At 37.0% G+C, this 18,427-nt stretch overlaps 1 protein-coding gene across 12 annotated transcripts in view; it reads right to left on the bottom strand.

Moving 5' to 3' along the window:
• Positions 1 to 18,427, bottom strand: part of EIPR1 (EARP complex and GARP complex interacting protein 1) — a 229,024-nt gene that overhangs the window by 144,023 nt on the left and 66,574 nt on the right. For 9 of the 12 annotated variants that reach the window (XR_012054672.1, XR_012054671.1, XR_012054673.1 and 6 more), the window contains exons 8-9: positions 15,070 to 15,237; positions 13,680 to 13,847 (exon numbers count right to left, since the gene is read on the bottom strand). Coding sequence is in view for 4 of the 12 variants with exons in the window: in XM_072926024.1 (XP_072782125.1) it covers positions 13,680 to 13,847; positions 15,070 to 15,237 (336 nt within the window). In the remaining 8 variants the exon portion in view is untranslated. Of the gene's footprint in view, positions 1 to 1,795; positions 4,104 to 13,679; positions 13,848 to 15,053; positions 15,238 to 18,427 lie in introns of those variants that run through there. The other 3 variants (XM_072926023.1, XM_030270093.4, XM_072926026.1) reach the window with 2 other exon arrangements.

Here is an 18,427-nt window from a genome sequence, read left to right as displayed (position 1 = left end):
ACTGTATAGACAGAATTCTTTGAGACACTGAAAGCAACCCAGAGCTGTGAGATCAGTCAGATCATGATCTGAACTTCCAAAGCAGTGATGGACTCCTTGCACAGAAATCTGCTTGCCTTGGCCATTATTGCCAAGGAGTATTTTGCAACAATACTGTTTCCAAACACAATATTAGGATTCTATAAGAAATTCACCTGAGACATGAGTTTTCTGAAATTCCCTATAACACAACTCACAACAAAAGTATATATACAGAAAAAAATATGCAAAGAAACATACAGGAACAATGTGCTGTCTTAGCTCTAGATACAAAACTTCAGAGACTAAGTTATTATTTTTAATTTCCATTTTCTACCTTTTCTGGTAAATAGCACATGTCCAAGAAGTTAATTAAAGACCGGACAACCACACAGGGATTCTCTGCCAGTCCTCTTTGTAGTCTCCACCAACTGATGGTTCAAAAGGATTTTTCTAAGCCAGGGATGCTGACATTATATTTAGCAACCTTTATTGGCTTCATCTTTCAAGGACTGTTTTAATTACTTCCAAGTCATGTAAACTTTAACATTATTGAGATTTTTTTTGTTTGTGCAGGTTTTTGTTATTGCTTTTTTTTTCCTGGGGGAAAGGGTTGTTAAAAGCAAGTGCCATAGCTCACCTTCATGCCTATGAAGGCCACTTTATTTTTTATGCTTTGAGCCACCATATGCAGATTACATTCAATAACCTCTAGTTCTGGTATCAGGAGAGACAGTGAACAATCATTCCCTATTCATCCTCTCACTCTGCCACTTTTGATTTGACGGACTTTTATCATTCTGTCTCAACCATCTGCCTTTCAGTCTATTTAGCTATCCTCATACAGGTGTTGCATGCTATTCCTCATTTCTGTCACTCTGTCTAAAATCTTTCCATTTCATTACATTGGGCTGAAGATGGAAAAAACCACAGCTACACACAGTATTACAAATGCACATACACCAGAGATTTATGAATATATATTATTTGGGGGGATAAACAATGCTTTCTTTACTTGCTTGCTAGTAATTCCCAACATTTTAATTAAAATTTTGACCTCTATTAAGCTGATGTTTTTAAAGATCTATAAAACCCCCAAGATCTTACTTCCAAGTAATAGCCCTGCTGGTAGTCCACAGTACGTAAAATAACTGTTTTCTCCCATATTAGTTGCTTAACATTTCCTGCACTGAATTCTATCTACCATTTTATCATCCATAAGATAAGGTCATTTCATAATTCTTTGGTCATCTTTACTTCTCTGAACAGTTTGCCATGTTTTTCTGTAGTCCTTTTTCCAAAAGGTTATTTATGAGTATACTGTGAAGCACATGCCTAAGCACAGATCCTTCTAGACTTCCCTGGTAATTCATTTTTTGCCACAAAATGTGATGATTTATTCCTGCTTCCTGTTTCCTTTTAATCAGTTATTTAACCATTTTAGAATCCCCCCTTTCATCCTACAGCAGCTTGCTTGCTCCAACAGCCTTGGATGAAACCTTGGCAAAAGCCTTGCCTTTCAGAAGGTCATTTCCATATTTCTGCCAGTGATGTACACATAGCCCAGATCCTGGTTTACAGACAGCTTTACAATTTTTCATTCAAATTGGACCTTCTAGTCCCTTCCTTTCCCGTATTCATCCACTCTCTTCTTCTCTATTGAGTGATACACACATTTAGCAAAATTAGAACAAAAGATTTCTTGATATTATTTGTTTACAGAGCTTTCCAGTTCATATAACCGTACAATATTAAAGGAAATACAGCCACATAAAAATTAGCCTGAAATCTACCCTGCATTTATTACATGTTAAAAATCAAGTAAAATCCCACACAATGTTAGGCAATTTCCCCATCACCTTCACACTGCCAACCATATACACTGCCAGACAAAGTTTCATTAGACCTTTATTGCTAATGGGAAGAAAGTTTTAAGGAGTTCTGTTGCATACCAGAGGTATACTGCACAGGTTTTTTCATTTTGTTTTCCAGAGGGGTGGGTGGGGAGAGTGGCACACAGGTGGGGCAGACACGATACCCAACAAGATTTTGTGTCTGATGAAAAGCTCAACATAAAAAGCAGCAGCCCAGCCAAGGATTTTGACATTCAGATAACTGAAGTACTACTGATTTAGAAATGTAGCTCTTCTTACAACATACAGGTGAACAGCTCATGCCTAATTACAGATTGAAATTATTTTAAATAGCACAAGTTTAAAATATAGATGCAGAAAAACCAATAATCAGAATTTCCAATGAAACATTCATTCTGGAGCAGATTAGGTAATATCATTAACACAAATGCAAACAAGAGTACAGAGGATTTAATTGGATTACTTCACTCCTATGAATTTTTCCAAATAAGCTCCTTAAGAAAGTCAGAAACGGAATTCAACTGTCATCTCTTCTGCATGTTTTGGCCTATGGCAGTCAGTCATGCTCTCCAAATGTTATTTTACTGAAGAAGCTGTGTGGACACAACAAACCACATTTGAACACTTCGATCCGAGAGTGGGTAAGGACAAACAGAGGTGAGCAGCACACTGTCCCTCACCACTAACACCAGGAGTTGCCATAGCAACAGGAGGGATCACAGGAAGAGGCTGGTATTGATCTTTCCATCCCATGTTCATTGCCATTTCTTCAGAGTAGTCTTACACAATTATACCACAACCAACACTGTCACATGTACCCAAGTTCTGAAGCTAATGGGAGATAATAGTGTTGAAAAGGCAGCAGGGAATAGTTAATTTAACAGTTAGCCTGGGTACACAAAGAGCAAGCAGTGAATCTTCATCTTAGTGCAAGCTCGGCTGGGGAAGACAGGATGTCAATATGTACAGGAATGTTTCACCGTGCCTTCCACCTACGTTTGAAATTTCCTGAGCATTCTCCTACAGCGCAGCATCTGCCTGTTCTCAGCATTTGTAACAACACAGTAACCAATGTCTAGGTCACCTATTGCAAAAAGTAGGATACAGCAAAGGATATTTTGTGCTTAGTTGCAAGCCTTTTACATCATGCCAGCATACTGCAGATTGGCACAGATCCAGAAGGGTAAGAATTGGCATGGATCCAGAAGGGTAAGAAAGTCTAAGTAGACAAATATTAAAGAGATTTTTCACATCAACAGTAGCATAGCTACAGAGTCCCTCACAGCACACCTTAACCTATAAATATGGGATAACACATTACGTGAGTATATCAGAGATTTTGCTAAAGTCTAATATTGTTTCCAGTAACAATACAAAGCTGAGAACTGCATTTAGTTCACAATTTGCAGGATGTTACTTTGTTGATACTACCAAAAGGCTCAAATGAAAAATATATTTTGAGGGTTTCACTTTCACAAAAAACATTCCTTCTGAAGACATGCAAAAATGGGAGAAAAAGTGTTTAAATTATTAGATTGTATTAAAAAAGCCTTTTAAGACCACTCCCAATTGTATTTGAAGCCAGAACAGTTAGCAGAGCATGGCCCTAGCTAAAAGCAGAAGGCTGCTTATACAAGAAATGTATATTACTCTTGAAAACAAGTAGATTATTTCTGCTACATGAACCCTATATTGTCCCAGTTTTGTATCAGCATAATAACATTTCTGTAATGCATTATATTTACATAAAGCTGATGTAATAAAGCAATAGTATGGAATGTACCCATTATCACCAGAAACTTTAGAGTTCACAAAGTGATTAGCCCCTCAATCATCTAGGTAGCACAGCCTTCAGAAAATGTATCATAATTTCTCAAGGCAAGTACAAAAGACAAAAATTACAAGTCTACATCAGTATAGATATCCCTAACAAAATTGTAACTTTTTTATTTAAAAAAACAGATCCTGAAAAAACCTTTACCAATACCTACCAGTTTTGTACATCAAGTTAACAACTCCAGAATAACTCAAACAAATTATAACAGTATATGATATTTAAGGGCTCTTGGAACCCTGTTAATAACCAGTCTCCCATCATAACTTAAAGATGCAAATAGCCACGGGTCTGCCGAGGACCATTCAACTGCATATACGCTATCTTCATGTTCTTCATAAGTAGCTATTACACTGTCCTGAAGGGGCTCTTTAATCCTAAAATTGAAAACAAACACCAAAAAAAAATAGTAAGGATTTGTGAACACACTTGATTTCGAAGGCCTTATTAAGTGTCACTAACATCTAGATACATAAATTCCCATTTAAAGTATAAGAATGCAGTAGTAGGTTCTAAGGGAATATTTTATACCTTTTGTTTGCATGTACTTATGTCTTATATGACAGTGAAGTCAAGTCAGTGCAAAAAACCCCATTTACAGGGAGAAAGTAACTCTTACTCTAAATTTCAGTGCATTTCCTGTCACTCAGAACCTATCCTAAGCATCTCTCTCTCATTCTCTAAAGGAAGTCAAACTATCTGGCATGATCTAAATGCACAGCTTTTTACAAACATATTTTCTCTCATCATGTTACATCCCATCCTCTCCCCCTTCATTGTTAAATGAATTCTTAAAATAATACACAGTCTTAGAGATATGTAGATGGGTAAGAAGTTGCAGTCCCTACCATCAGTCTCTCCTGTGCTGCCATCCTGGACCCATTCTCTTCAGAATTATGGAAGGGGGATGAAGCCACCACTCTGAACTGATTTTTCTCTTCCATTGCAAGAGTTATATCAGCACCAGATCCTCGTCTACTATTGTATACTCTACTTCCCACTGCAACAGCCAAGCTTCTGGTCACCTACATCATAGCAGAGACACAGACTGCCTTCTGCATTGTAAATATTCAAGAGATTTAGGAAACTCTCTGAAGTCCAAACCACTCAAAAGTCATAGATTGTACTCTTGGCCAGTCTCTCCTCTTAAAGCACCACTACAGCACGTTATTCTATAGCTACAGGGTAGGGGAGTTTTTAGAGAATGACCTTAGAGCTCCCTTCAGCCACAGAGAGACTTGTCTCTGTCTGACAAGAACCAGTCAACTCTTCAGAGACATCCCTCTGCCTCCTAGAAACAGCCTTGCAGTACAGCTGCAACCCTCCTCATGGAAAGTGAAGCCAAAGAGCCTTGTGAATGCCACTCAATCATTTAAACAGATGCTGCTACTAGAGAAATGAAGTGTTGTTATTGGCTGCCTTTGCCCTTTCCTGCTGCTCTCTGAAAGCATGCAGTACTGCAATCACAAAGCCTGGATGGAAGCACAGTAGGATCTTTTGCAGGTTATCGCTGCCCACCTAGCCAGCTGAGCCAGCTGCGAATCTAACACTGCAATTAAAATTCAATTGAGTTTAATGAAGACAGCAAAAGCAGACTCATACTGTAGAATAGCTTCAGATATGTATTTTCAAGTATTTCTACCATTTACTTGTGCTACGTGAAAGGTAACTAAGCAAAAAAAAGGTCACAGCACAACCAACACCCTGGTTAATTGCAAAGAACAAGGTTGTTTTGCAGTTCGGAGTATGAACTTTGGTACAAACCATCTAACAGCAGAGCTAACGAACTCATAAAGACACTTCATCCCCTGCAATGTGTTTTGCTAACTTACTGCTAACTGACATGCCTGGTTAAGTGAAAGTTGGTCATGTCCCCAGACAGCAATGTGCTTCATGCAGTGCTCACCCACTTACCCACAACTCCATTATTCTGAAGGTTTCAGATGTCTCTCTGGATAAGCAGGGGAGTAATGCACAGTGCACACGGCTGTCAGGGGACACGACCGACTTTCAGCTAACCAGGAATCTCAGTTAACCAAAGGCTGAATAAACAAGGACAAATAAGCTTCCAGATTACAGTAGTTTCTGTATGCTCACAGTTGTTGCAGTGTTTCACTTAAATAACACAGCTCATCAAATTTTATTTACAAGAGTCATAAGGGGAATGAGTGTTCAGGAAAACAAGCCTGTAGATGAATTTCTGTTTGGCATTTCCATTTATAACTACAGTTTTTGACTGGGTTTTATTATTGTCTATACACTAAATTTCCTCTTACAACATAACAAAGACATAAGGAGCCGACTTGTTTGTGATGAGTTTTTTCCTCACAACAGGAATCTCTTAGAGGCAGACTACCTTATATGATGCTAAGAGATTTTCAAGAAAACACTCAGATTTCTTTGCATTTTGGTTATGTTTGCTTTTTTGGTAATCCAAGAATACATTGAGGACACGATTTTTGAATCTGTATCAATCTAGGGTACTTAGAATTTGTTCTGTTCCTGAGTCACACAACGATTTATGTACCCCAAATAAAATTTTACATATCTTTTACACATTTTTATGTATTAAAGAATCATCTCATATTAACAAGAAGAGTTGCTGTACAGAGCTGGCTATGAAATAAACTTTCTTCTACACTACTTTAATGTATGTATAATTCATATTGTTGGCAGAACACAGAGATACCTTTTTTTACTTAAAAGCTGCAGGCTATGGGTATATAGCATGCATGTGTGTACTAAACAGCTATGTATAGCACAGATAGCTATGCTTTGTAGCTAGCTCAGTGTACCACAGATGTAGGTGTTGGGCCTACTGATTCCATGATTGAGAGATGGTGCTGTGCAAGACCAGCAGCTGGATTCAGTGAGCCTTGTGGGTCCCATTCAACTCGGCTCATTCTGTCATTCTGTGACTGTACTTGATAGCATACTTGGTAATCCCTTGTTACACCTGGCAAGTTGCCCGAGATCTTCTTGACCCTTAAAATGATTTTTTAGTTTCTTAATTTCCAATCTATGTTGAAGATTTTATTCTGATCAGACTAAAATACCCTTTCTTCTACATGTTCTTGCACTGCATTACGTGACAGTGCACCATTCCTTTTGCCACCAAGAAATCATAATACGAAATGTGCAGTCTCTACCTTCATCATGCAAAAATTTCAGACCTGTGCCACACAGAGCTGAAAATGGACTGTGTTTTCTCTGTAGTCTTACTCAAATAGCACGACCCCAACCAGCTTCTATGAAAGGAGAGAAGCTTTTATTTTACTAGATAACTTTGAGGTTAGTTGTGTTACAGATTCAAGAAAGAAGCCTGTTCAGCCTTGGATAATTGTTTTCATGTAGAAAGCTGTTATTTCCAATTACTTTTCATGGTAACAACCACTTAAGTTTGCAGTGCTTGCAATTCTGTTTTGTCACCACAGTGTTCAATAAAATATGGTTTTCAGTCAGCAAAAATCGTTAATTCCTTATCACAGTCAAAATTACATCCTCTTTAATCTAAAAATCACTATGAAATAGAAATAAATCAATAGAGCAGCAGCATGTACTACAGCATCCAAAAATGAGTCCTGAAAAGCATAGCACTGGATTCTGGATTAAGCCCATGGATACAATTTCCTTTTGACTTCAAGAGAAAATTGTTTCTGGTAAGATTAGACAACATACTACTTGCCTTTTTACTCACTTTAAAAAGCCTGAATTCAAGTATATTTATTCTTGAACACATTTTTAATAAATAATAATTGGCCATTCATACTAGTCAAAATATTATAATTTTTTTATTAAAAAAAGAGTTTTCTGAACCGCTTCCCCAGAAAAACAAGAAAAAGTATATTTTTATAGAACAGGGCTCATAGATGTCCTAACATGAAAAAAATATTAAGGAAGGTATACTTACTGATGAGGGTTAAAGAAAGAAACACTACAGGAAAACCCGAAGCTTTTAAAGAAAACAGTCTTGGGAGCGAAAAGTGCTGCTGCACTACATTTTGACCAGCTTCTTACACATCCTACAAAGCAGTCCTGAATACTGGCATTCCCCAAAACAGAAACTACTTAACCTGTTTTAATTAAATAGGTCTCTTGGTTGATTCCATAGCATAATCCTATGATTTCTAGGTTTCTCCAAGACATTAATATAAAAAAAAAAATAGCATCAAATTTAAGACTGCTGACAGCTGTGAAAATGTCCTGAAAGTCTGCCTCAGCACATTTGGCAAATACTTTTCAAAATATCAACACTGACAAATCTCTCTCCTGAAGTCACAGATGCATATACAAAGGTGCTACGTTAGATTGCACAGTTCATATGTAATACTGTGAAACCACATGATTTATTATTCAAAAAACTCTAAACCACATTTCTATTATGAAAAGTAGATACCACCAACTTCTTTATATAGAATTTTGAAGAAAGTCTCTTTCTACAGATAGGGCAGCCACCATTTTCTCTCTGATCCTTTCCAAAAGCTGAATATGTTTCTATACATAACATCTTATTAAAAACTACATGATCTCAAGTGAGCTACTCTGTACAGGAAGAACTAATTCTTTACATCTCTCAGCATTAAATATAAAACATTAAGAAGTGCTTGTGTTAGATCTTCTGTTTGTATTTAAGGACATTATGGCTAACATCTATGACAAAAAAGATGGAAACATAAGCCTTCAGGAAAAACACTAAAACTGTATTTCCTGATAGGAATTTCTGGTACAATCTTCAACAGATAACAAAGATTATCATTATTTTAGAACATATCATCAAAAAATGTAACATAAGGGAAAAGGCAGCATTCTGACCTTAGTAATCAGTTCTGCCAGTGAAAACATCAAACATCTTAAGCCTGTACACCCCATAGAAAACTAAGGGAACTGGTAGCTTAAACAGCAAAATTAAAGTTTTAGGATGGCTTCCTTTCCAGGACTGATGTATAAACTGAAAATGTTATTGACCATATAAATATTTTCATTGTTATGGATGCAGAATAAGTTTTTTTCTCTTCAAGAGCAAGTCCTCCATTACCAGTTGAGCCTTGTCATAAAGTTTCGGCTACAGAAGTCATGAAGAATAAAAACACAGCTGCAGATGTAGCACGTACCTTGCTGCCAGTGCTCCAAATGACTCCAAATATTCTTCTCACGCTGCATATCACCAGCATACCAAACAGAGAGCTACACAGTTCATAATTTAAACCTATAAGCCAAACAAAACTATTGGAGTAACTGAAGAAAAGGAATCCTGACTGGCAAGTCACCATGGCCACATTAAACTGCAAGAACCTAGTAGCTTTCCTTTATTGCTAGAAAGACCAATGTAGAATTAAAATTACGACCAGAATAATTTAATACAGTAACATATAGACTCACTCACTAGCATCAGGACTTTGGATGACCAAAGACTAAAGGAAGGATAGAAGACACTCACTACCTCCCTTAGGAGGAAGACAGTTCCCAATGCTCTCTTAGTATCTTACAGGGAGCTGACAGTCACCTTGAGGAGATTTAGAACTCAGGCAAGTTCAGTGTTGCAGGGAGAAAGTTCTTGCAACAACAGAGTGCAAAGCCACTAAAGAAGGAGGTCAAGGAGAAGCCTGAAAAGCAATTGCATCCACAGATGTGGAATGATTCCATGTTTTAAAAGTTTTGTTCCAGCTTAGGCACTGAAAATCACTCCTCATGTTCTTATCCAGGCACATTAGCTTTCTTTTGGGGATGAAACCCTATCTGTCTGTTTCCATTTATTTTGTACACTTTTCTGAACTAGTACAGCACTTCACTCTCAGCTGTGTTTTTTGGGGTTTTTTTTTGGTTTTTTCCCCCATATTTGAACTGTGCTTTAAATAATCCAGACTAGGGACTTGACCAGAATATAGGATAGCTGCCCTTTGGTCACACACCTATAGCTCTTCTCTGTAGACAACTCCAGCCTCCTCTTAGACTACACCTGTTTTCAACAGCAGCTTTGTGCTTTCCATGCAGAGAGCACCGAAGCCTTTCTTAATTCAGCGCAAGAAAACAAACAGAGTTGGCATGTCTCTCCTTGACAAATTTCACAAAAACCATACAAGCACAGCTGGCATCTTTTAGAACAAATGAAAACACAGTTAGTGAGAGCAGATAAATTCAAGAATATGGCTAATAACAAAGGAAAACCACATATGGAAGAATCAGAAGTCCCCAAAGATTATTCAAAAGGCAGTATATGTCCCTGAACTGCAAATTGTCAGGGGCTAGTAACATATCCAAAGGAAGTACATCTCCTTTTCCTACTTCTATTATTTTTCCTCCTGACTACTATGAGACACATGATACAGGCTATGAAGAGCTTTGACATGACACAGGGAAGCTGCCTGCTCTTACCTTTTATGACTGATGAGGGAAACAATAGTAGCAGTTAAACAGTAGGGAAAAGACAGAAATGACTTATCTGATCTAAACCAGCAGTTAAGAAGAACTAGTTGATCTCAACAAGAGACAGATCTTCATGCAACAGTCCTAGTTACATTACTTATTCAAGCATGTTCTGGTCTCTAACATGGGAGCAGATAGGCCTAAGATGTCAACACAGACAAACACTGAAGGAAGAAAACACTAAGAAGAAATTATTGTGAAGAATGGAATCCAGCATCTTTTAGTTTGTCTGTCCATTATGCAATGAACTTGAATTCTTTTATTTTGAAAAAATTTATCTCCAAATAATTATTTTCAGTTGGGAACCTTAAAAACCAGGCAACTACAGCAGTAAATCTGGCAAGAATTATTGTATGGGTCGTCTCATGCATAGCTCTGCACAGCTGAACAAGGAAGGGTGAAACTGACATACTATTTGTTTTTATCTCCAGCCAAGAAATACAGTAACAATTAGGAAATTTACTCTAAAAGATATTAAAAATTAACAAGTCTTAAAGATCTCAGGAAGAAGTTTAAACTATGCAATGTTTTCAGAATATGTGGACTTTACTAAGTAGAAAAAACAATAAACATTTGAAAATAAAACTGACACATACGCATCATTTTTATATTTAATCCAAGGAGGATTTTCACCAGTGATTTTGTTCAGGACAAATAAAATGCAGAAATAGTATTTTCCTTTCTTTCCACTTGATATTTTAACTTTTTGAGAGAGATATGCTACTCAAGTCTGAAGGTGACTGGCTATTTGTACAACACTAGTTGTACAAATATATGCTCTTCCGTGAAATACACGATACACCTGAAAAAGACATTCTCTTTATCAGCATTTGTGTGCTGTTTAATAACAAATCAGGTGTCCTCCAAAACAGGATAAATGAACCTTGTGAGACTATAACACTTTCTTGAAAGTCTAGAACATACCCAGGCAAAAAAAAAACCCAAAAAAACAAAACAAAACAAAACAAAACAAACCCCTCTCCCATTAAACCATAGAGTGAAAACCTGTATCTTGCAAGAGACAGTACCTATGGAATGGTGTAACAGACTTCACAGAGGTCTCTAGGAGGGTATCAGAACCAAAGTATTTGGCACTAGTGGTTGACTAACAAGAAGTATTCCCAACAGCTGTTATGCCCTACTTAATTTGTGCACTCAGAACTAAACAGACATTCATTTGGCAACAGTTCAAGGCTGCAGCAGCTTGCAAACATCCTTCTGACTTAATTCATAACAAGGGGGAAGAAGAGGGAGCCTAAAACAAGACTTTCTCAGTAACAAGCAAAGGTTACAGAAGTTAATGTGTTTTCCCAGGTTTTATAGAAAACAGATGAGCAGCTGAAAAGCACATATTTAAAAACCAAATGCAGAATTGATACTCCTATAGCCTCTGGGAACAGGCAAGGGCTCTACATCATTACTATACAAATCATTCATGTTGTGGTTTACACCCATTCCATAGCCACAGGAAAATATGCATTATATTTGTTGTATTGTATTGGATGACCTTGAATTTAAAAATTCCTATTCTAGAACAACGACTTGTATCTTAATGAAGCAACCTACACAGCCTACAATCCACGGAAGTTCAGAATTCCAACTAATCTACTATACAATGGTTATTAGAATGCTACTTACTTGTGATATTTTTAAAGCATTCCCACCATATTAAAAAAAAAAGTGGTCTCTTTCTCATTTTGACTAATGCTATTTATCTTCTATCCAGAAGAGAATAAATTGCAATCTCCAGTCAAAGATAAGGAACCAAAAGATGTTCTTGCCCATGGCAGGGAGATGAAACCAGGGGATCTTTAAGACTCCTTCCAACACAAACCATTCTTTGATTCTATACTTAAAACACTGTAACTTAGTTACATTCTAGAAGGTAAGTATATACTGCTGATGTGAGCAAAATTTTTAGGTATTTGATACTCCTTGATTTTTCAGGCACTTACAATACACAGAGAAAATCATCTAAAGGAAGCCTGTACATTTAAAATATACCATTTCTATATATGAAGTAACTTTCTTACTTAGTATTAAAACAGAATAGTTTCCAGGTCCTTTAAATGAAGACAAAACACCAAAACTATTCAGAGCAAAACTGCATATGCATTAATAAAATTAAGGTTCAAGAGCAACCTTAAAAATGCAACTAGAGAAGTAACCTAAACTTTATTTAGAATCTTCGCTGGAATATCTAGGAAACACAGCTGAGCAACCAGGGGATCTTTTCTGTAATTTCCCTATCACATCTGACTATTTTTTATTTTAAAAGATCATTCAGGAGTTAATCTGCCTGTGTAATTTCAGACAGCTTTGTAGAACTCTCCAGAAGAGGGCAATGGAACTGGTGAAGGGTCTAGTGAGTAAGTCATGAGGAGGGGTTGAGGGAGATGGGGTTGTTTAGTCTGGAGAAGAGGATGCTCAGGGGTGACCTTACTGCCCTCTACAACTGCCTAACAGGATATTGTAGTCAGCTGGGTGTCAGTCTCTTCTCCCATGCAACAAGTGACAGGAGAGGACACAGCCTCAAGCTATACCAGGGTATCTTTAAATTGGACATTTAGAGAAATTTCTTCACAGAAAGGGTGATTAGAAATTGGAATGGTCTGCCCAGAGAGGTGGTGGAATCAGTGTTGCTGGGGGTGTACTGAGGGTGGCAGACATTGCCAGGGTCTAGTTGACACAGTAATGTTCAGTCGCAGGTTGGACTCTGATCTCAGAGGTCTTTTCCAATCTAATTCATTCTGCAATTCTCTGATTCACTTTGCAGGAAAGAAGAGTTTGCTGAAGATCACCATGAAAGCTAGTCACAAAATTAGAAAGCCTTGGCCCAACCTCAATCTACAGAACTTCCTATATACACATATATACACAGTTAATTTACTAAAACCCCATCCCTACACAATTCACAAGGAAAATATTTGATTCCATACAAACTAAATGGATGAGTTTACAACATTTGCCAATAGCATGTACTATTCTCTACCAAGAATGTTGAAACCAAGCTCCTGGTTTGCTTGATCTAGGTCTGATGAGTTACTGGGTTCCAGAGCAGTCAGAGATATTAAGAGAAAAATTAGGGGGAAAAAAAAGTGTTTATGCTTCATTTCTTTTGTCCATGCAGAAGCTTATCATTAGACTGGTAACATTTCCTAAAGGTCCTAACACATACACAGCAAATACAAAAGCATATTCTCACATTCTAACTTAACCTAGATTATTCTACATGCTTGACTTGAACCAGAGCTCCCTTAAAGTGAATCTTTTCACCAACCCAGTGGACTTTGGGACTGATTCCCAGCATCACCATTCCCTTCCTACCAGTGAACGTGGAGTGACCATGCCAATCACATTTAAAGAGTGTATTCCACCCAAGACTGAAGAAAGAACAAAGTGCGAATTCTAACTACTTACCTGAAAGGCCTGTACACAAAAATCCTAGTCAGCAAAATAAATAGCATGTAAACCATTACAATGAAAGAACAAATTATAAGCATCTACATAAAACTCAAGAAACTTCATACTTGTCTTCTTGATGCTGGTCCTCTTGGTCACTGAGTTCATCATCATCTACCATATGGCCAAATGGTTCAGAAGAAATTGATACCATATTAGACAGGATAACTCTGCTATCACTGCTTCCTGTAAGGATCAGCTGATCATGAGAATGATTGTATCTGACATTCCAGACCCTAAAAAAGTTAAAGCAGATAGAATGGGAGACTATTCATGGTAGGTAGTGCATAACTGTTAAACAATTTCTTTTAAGATAAGAGCAGCGCTAAAATTTCATCTTTTCAATGTTTTAAATATGTATAGAAGTAACATGCCTCATTCCAAAGACTGGTTTTTTTTGCCATCTTCATTAGACTTTTAAGCTTTCATGTCATCTGTTTTCTATGAGGCATCATTCAGCAAATTAAAAAAAACCACAACAACAAATCACACCATTCAATGGTATCGTTCCTTGAGGATACATGCCAATTCATTGTTGAGTAAGCCAGATAAGTACTTAAGTCCTAAACACAAAAATTCTCCAAAGCAAAATATGGATTAAAAATAGCCTTTTAAACAAAAATCTCACAACATTCAGTGAAGTTGAAAATATATCCTAAAACAAATGTAGGACTTTATTTCTCTTCAATTTTTACATTTTACATATCAAGTTAATACCAAATGTCTTATGGTTCTTGATTTGTTGTTGTTCTTTGAATATTCTGAAGAAAAAAAGTATAAATAATGCTTCTGCTAATTCTCATCTTAATTTCCCTTAAAGTAGCTTTAGGAACTGGATCTATTTTGCAAGAATTATTCCAACCCAAATTTTATAAAATATGAATAATTAATCTTTTCTTAAGCACTGAAATTTGCAGACATCAGGCAAGATTCTCTCCTTATTTCAGCCACAGGCCAGTGCAGTATATACAGGCTCTAAATCTTATTTCAGAGAATAAAATTATTCACTTGCATATTCTGACTTAAGGACTGTGAAGAACATAAAAAAAGTTGAGCTGCATTACTGGACATTTCAACCATGTGACAATAGAAGGATAGATGGAAACTGTTTTATTACTGCACATCAGGTGCAGCACATCAGGCTCCATTTGGGAAAGCACACCTGTGTCCCAGCTGGACCCCACGGGCCAAGTTCTGTGCTGTGCTTCTCAAAGGTGTACCCCATCTCCCAACAATGTTAACAACAGTTTCTTGCCAATTAGACTAATGTTATCTAAACGCTTAATTTACAATTACACAAAAAACATTGACATGCTGAAACCTTTCCTCTGTGCAAAAAAATGATTATGCACAATAGTACAAACCTAGTTTGCATTGCTCCTAAACAGCAAAATAATTAGCTGAATAAATTATATAAGCCATCCACCCACAAAACAGCATACAGGTAATTTGTTCTACCAGTGGGAATGCTCCTCTAGTGTCTTCACTGGTTCAGTGACATTTCTTGTGTCCCAGAATTTCACCTTGCAGTCATCTCCACAGCTAGCCAGGTAGTACTGTTTATTTGGATTAAAGTCCAGGTCTCGTACCAGCTGTCCGTGTGCATTTTCTATACAATATATCTGCCTGTAAAACATTAAAAAAATTGAATGGTCTATAAAAAGCTGACTGCACTCCACCTACAGAAATCTGTTCCCCTGGAAACTTGCATAATCCCCTTAGCACCCACAGACCTAGAGTTCCCATGTCTAGTGCAGAGCTTAGGGAATTCCCAGTTGTTAACAGTGACTTGTATAGATTCCTCAGCTTGCTTTGACGCTTTGCACCTTCCATGTTTGTGTCCATTAAGATCATCGGGAGTTAAAAGGAAATAGTAGTTCCAGATGATTCTAGCACAGCTCTATAATAAGTGTTATGTCTGCTACTAAATCACAACAGTGTCAGGTAAGAACTTCTTCACCCCTAAGTAGTTATACTAGTTCCCTATTTGTTGACATCTACTTCAGTAGGAAAAGCTGAGATGCAAAGGCTGCAACAGATATCAATGACAGCTTTTTATTACTGCTCTGTATTGAATTTACCTTCTAGAGCTCTTGTATTTATCACTAATTTACCTGTGGCCCTTAAACTACTCAGCCAGACACAACCTCATCCATCTGGACCACTTTAGAAAACATCTGTGGTACTGCTAACAACCTAGCATATCTTTCAAAACATCATGTGCCATTAGCTTGTGTCCCTACCTTGCCTCTTAAACTTGGGGATTGTCTGATTTTTTCCTGTTTCCACTACTGTATGATCGGTTTTGTCCAAGCCAAAGTTTTGTCAATATATCATCTAAAGTTCTGCTTAGTCTACTACAATCTTCACTGGAACTCTTCAGCACTCCATGAGCTTTTGGTTTTTCTCTAAATGAAAAATGTTTCTCTTTAGTAAACATATTGACCAAAACTTCCTATTTCTTGTGAAAACTTACATATACTTATGGTCTTCTGTCATGATCACATAGTCTCTTGCTGTTAATACCTATCTACTAATACAACGCGAAATAGCTCCAGAAGGAGAGATTCCAAGTTATCAGGTCTGTACTAAGCCCTATCTTGACAGCTCCAGCTGTCACTGGTGAAATTACTAAGATATCTAGCATCAACACTCTTCTCAGTGTTTGAGAGGCTAAGGATATCATTCAGGCATGCCTTTCTACCAAGTATTCTAGGAGTGGAATTTAAGCTTCCACTTATTTTATTAGAATACATACACGGCAAAAATACTAAGTCTAAAGCATGCTTGCTGTGGTAAAACACATCCTTCCTCCTTCACCGCACCTTTCAACTTTCTTGCATTGCTTAGAGATGTGTATAAGGGCTCAAAAATACTGCTGTCCATTGTATATTCAGGACATACATTCATATGCCCGTTGTATATTCAGGACTAGTCACCATGAAAGACTTTATCCCAACTTAACTATTATTCTGACCATTTGATCCCTTTCCACCCCAAATATGAACATTCTTTTCATCACTTTTCACCCTACCTAGAGCAATAATATGTACACTAAACTTCCAACTCACATCATAAGATTACTGCTAGACCACATGAACATTTTCTCCAGCTATTGGCTCCACTTTCTCATATTATTCTTCTTACATGTTATTTAGAATTTAGCCTTGGAGTCTGAATTTTCCTGATAACGTTCTCTCTCTAAATCCAATCAGCCTAGTGTCTGCCTTCTCTGCTTCACAAGCTCTTCTCTGATTAAGACTGCTTCTTAGTCTAGTCTAGGACTCTTCCTGACAATCTTTTTTCCTGTCCCCTTCTTTGTTTGCTATATCCAAAAGAATGTTCGCCCCCTCTATCTTGCAGCTATCATAACCAGTCTCTGCAGGCGCAGCTATTCTAGCTACTTCTAGTACTTCTCTTCACTTTTCTGGTAGAACAGTTATCTGCCCTTGATTCCGCCCTCCCCCTTCTTTTTATGCTTCTTATACTGCCACAGTTTATACTGCCCTGACTTTAAACTCCTACTTCTAGCCTATTAGGAAATATTCACATAATAGACATATTACAGCCTAAATGAAGTTGAAACTTACTACTGCACATACTTTTTGAGTACTTTTTGAGCAAACAGCTCTTTGGCATAGCCTAGTTATCAAACTGGTTTAAGAACAAACCAGTTTTAAGGACTTATTTACTCTGGGCTTTACTTAAAGTAAATACAATAGTGGGGTTTGCTTCTGTTAACCAAGCTACCCCTTTCACTGAGAATCCAGACTACAACATCTACATAATCTAGCTTTCACAGAAGTTACTCAGAGAATTCCTTTAATGCAAGATAGAGATGCTTCTTCTAATGAGACAGAGCATAAAGCAGCTTTACAATATTTAATATTCTCTCTTCGAAACACAGTGTTTGGTTAAAGATCTGCATGCTATATGTTAGAAATAGGATTACAAAAGGAAATTAATAAAACCCCTTCTCCTTTGTCCTCTTTTTCCACTCTTGTCTTTATAATGCGCCTTTATAAATCTAAGTATACACATTACATAAAATTAATTTTTATGTATCAGTTTACTAGGCAAAGAATGGGACATTCAAACATAACTTTCAAACACTTCACAGGAAGAGACTTTTAATTACTGTATTTTTAACTTTCCTTCATTAAATAAATCTTTTTGGCAAAACCACAAAGACTAGCAAACAAGGGATTTATTGCTACAACTCTGAGCTGGCAGCAACCACTGAACTAAATTTAAAGTCATCGCCCTTTAAAGCAACAGAAGTTATTACAAGACATCAGTCTTCTTGGTTTAGTGATAAATTACTATGTGCTAAGGGGATAAAGTGTACTTTTAAAAAAGCTTGAAGAGGCTTTAGTAGTCATGGCAACAGATGTGCACAACATCACTCCTTTTCTTATCAAAATCACAACTAAGCAGGGGGAAAAATGCCTTATTATGTATATTCAAAGCTTTTATTTGGTTATGATTTTGATAGATTCAGTGATTTCTTATAACCACTATGCTGCAATCATTAATATAATATAGAACACCTTGTTAAAATCAGAACTGAAGAGCGAACTTGACCTGTGAACTGCCTTCAAAGATTAAAGTCATCTTTAAATGCTATGAAGATAGTTCATAGCATAGTCAGGACTCTTAAACCATTTTCAGGTTGAGTTACCAAACAGCTTCATTCAGGTATGAATTCCTATGTATTGAACAAATCCTTGTGAGACTAGTACATGGTTCAATAAAACTCAATATACAAGTTAGAATTGAAGCTGAGGGGGGAACAGCAGAGAAAACAGTTTGTTAA

The sequence above is a fragment of the Taeniopygia guttata genome, chromosome 3 (assembly GCF_048771995.1).
Source record: "Taeniopygia guttata chromosome 3, bTaeGut7.mat, whole genome shotgun sequence".
Lineage (NCBI taxonomy): Eukaryota > Metazoa > Chordata > Aves > Passeriformes > Estrildidae > Taeniopygia > Taeniopygia guttata.
Note: the sequence above shows the minus strand (reverse complement) of the source record. Positions and strands in the feature narration are given on the sequence as shown.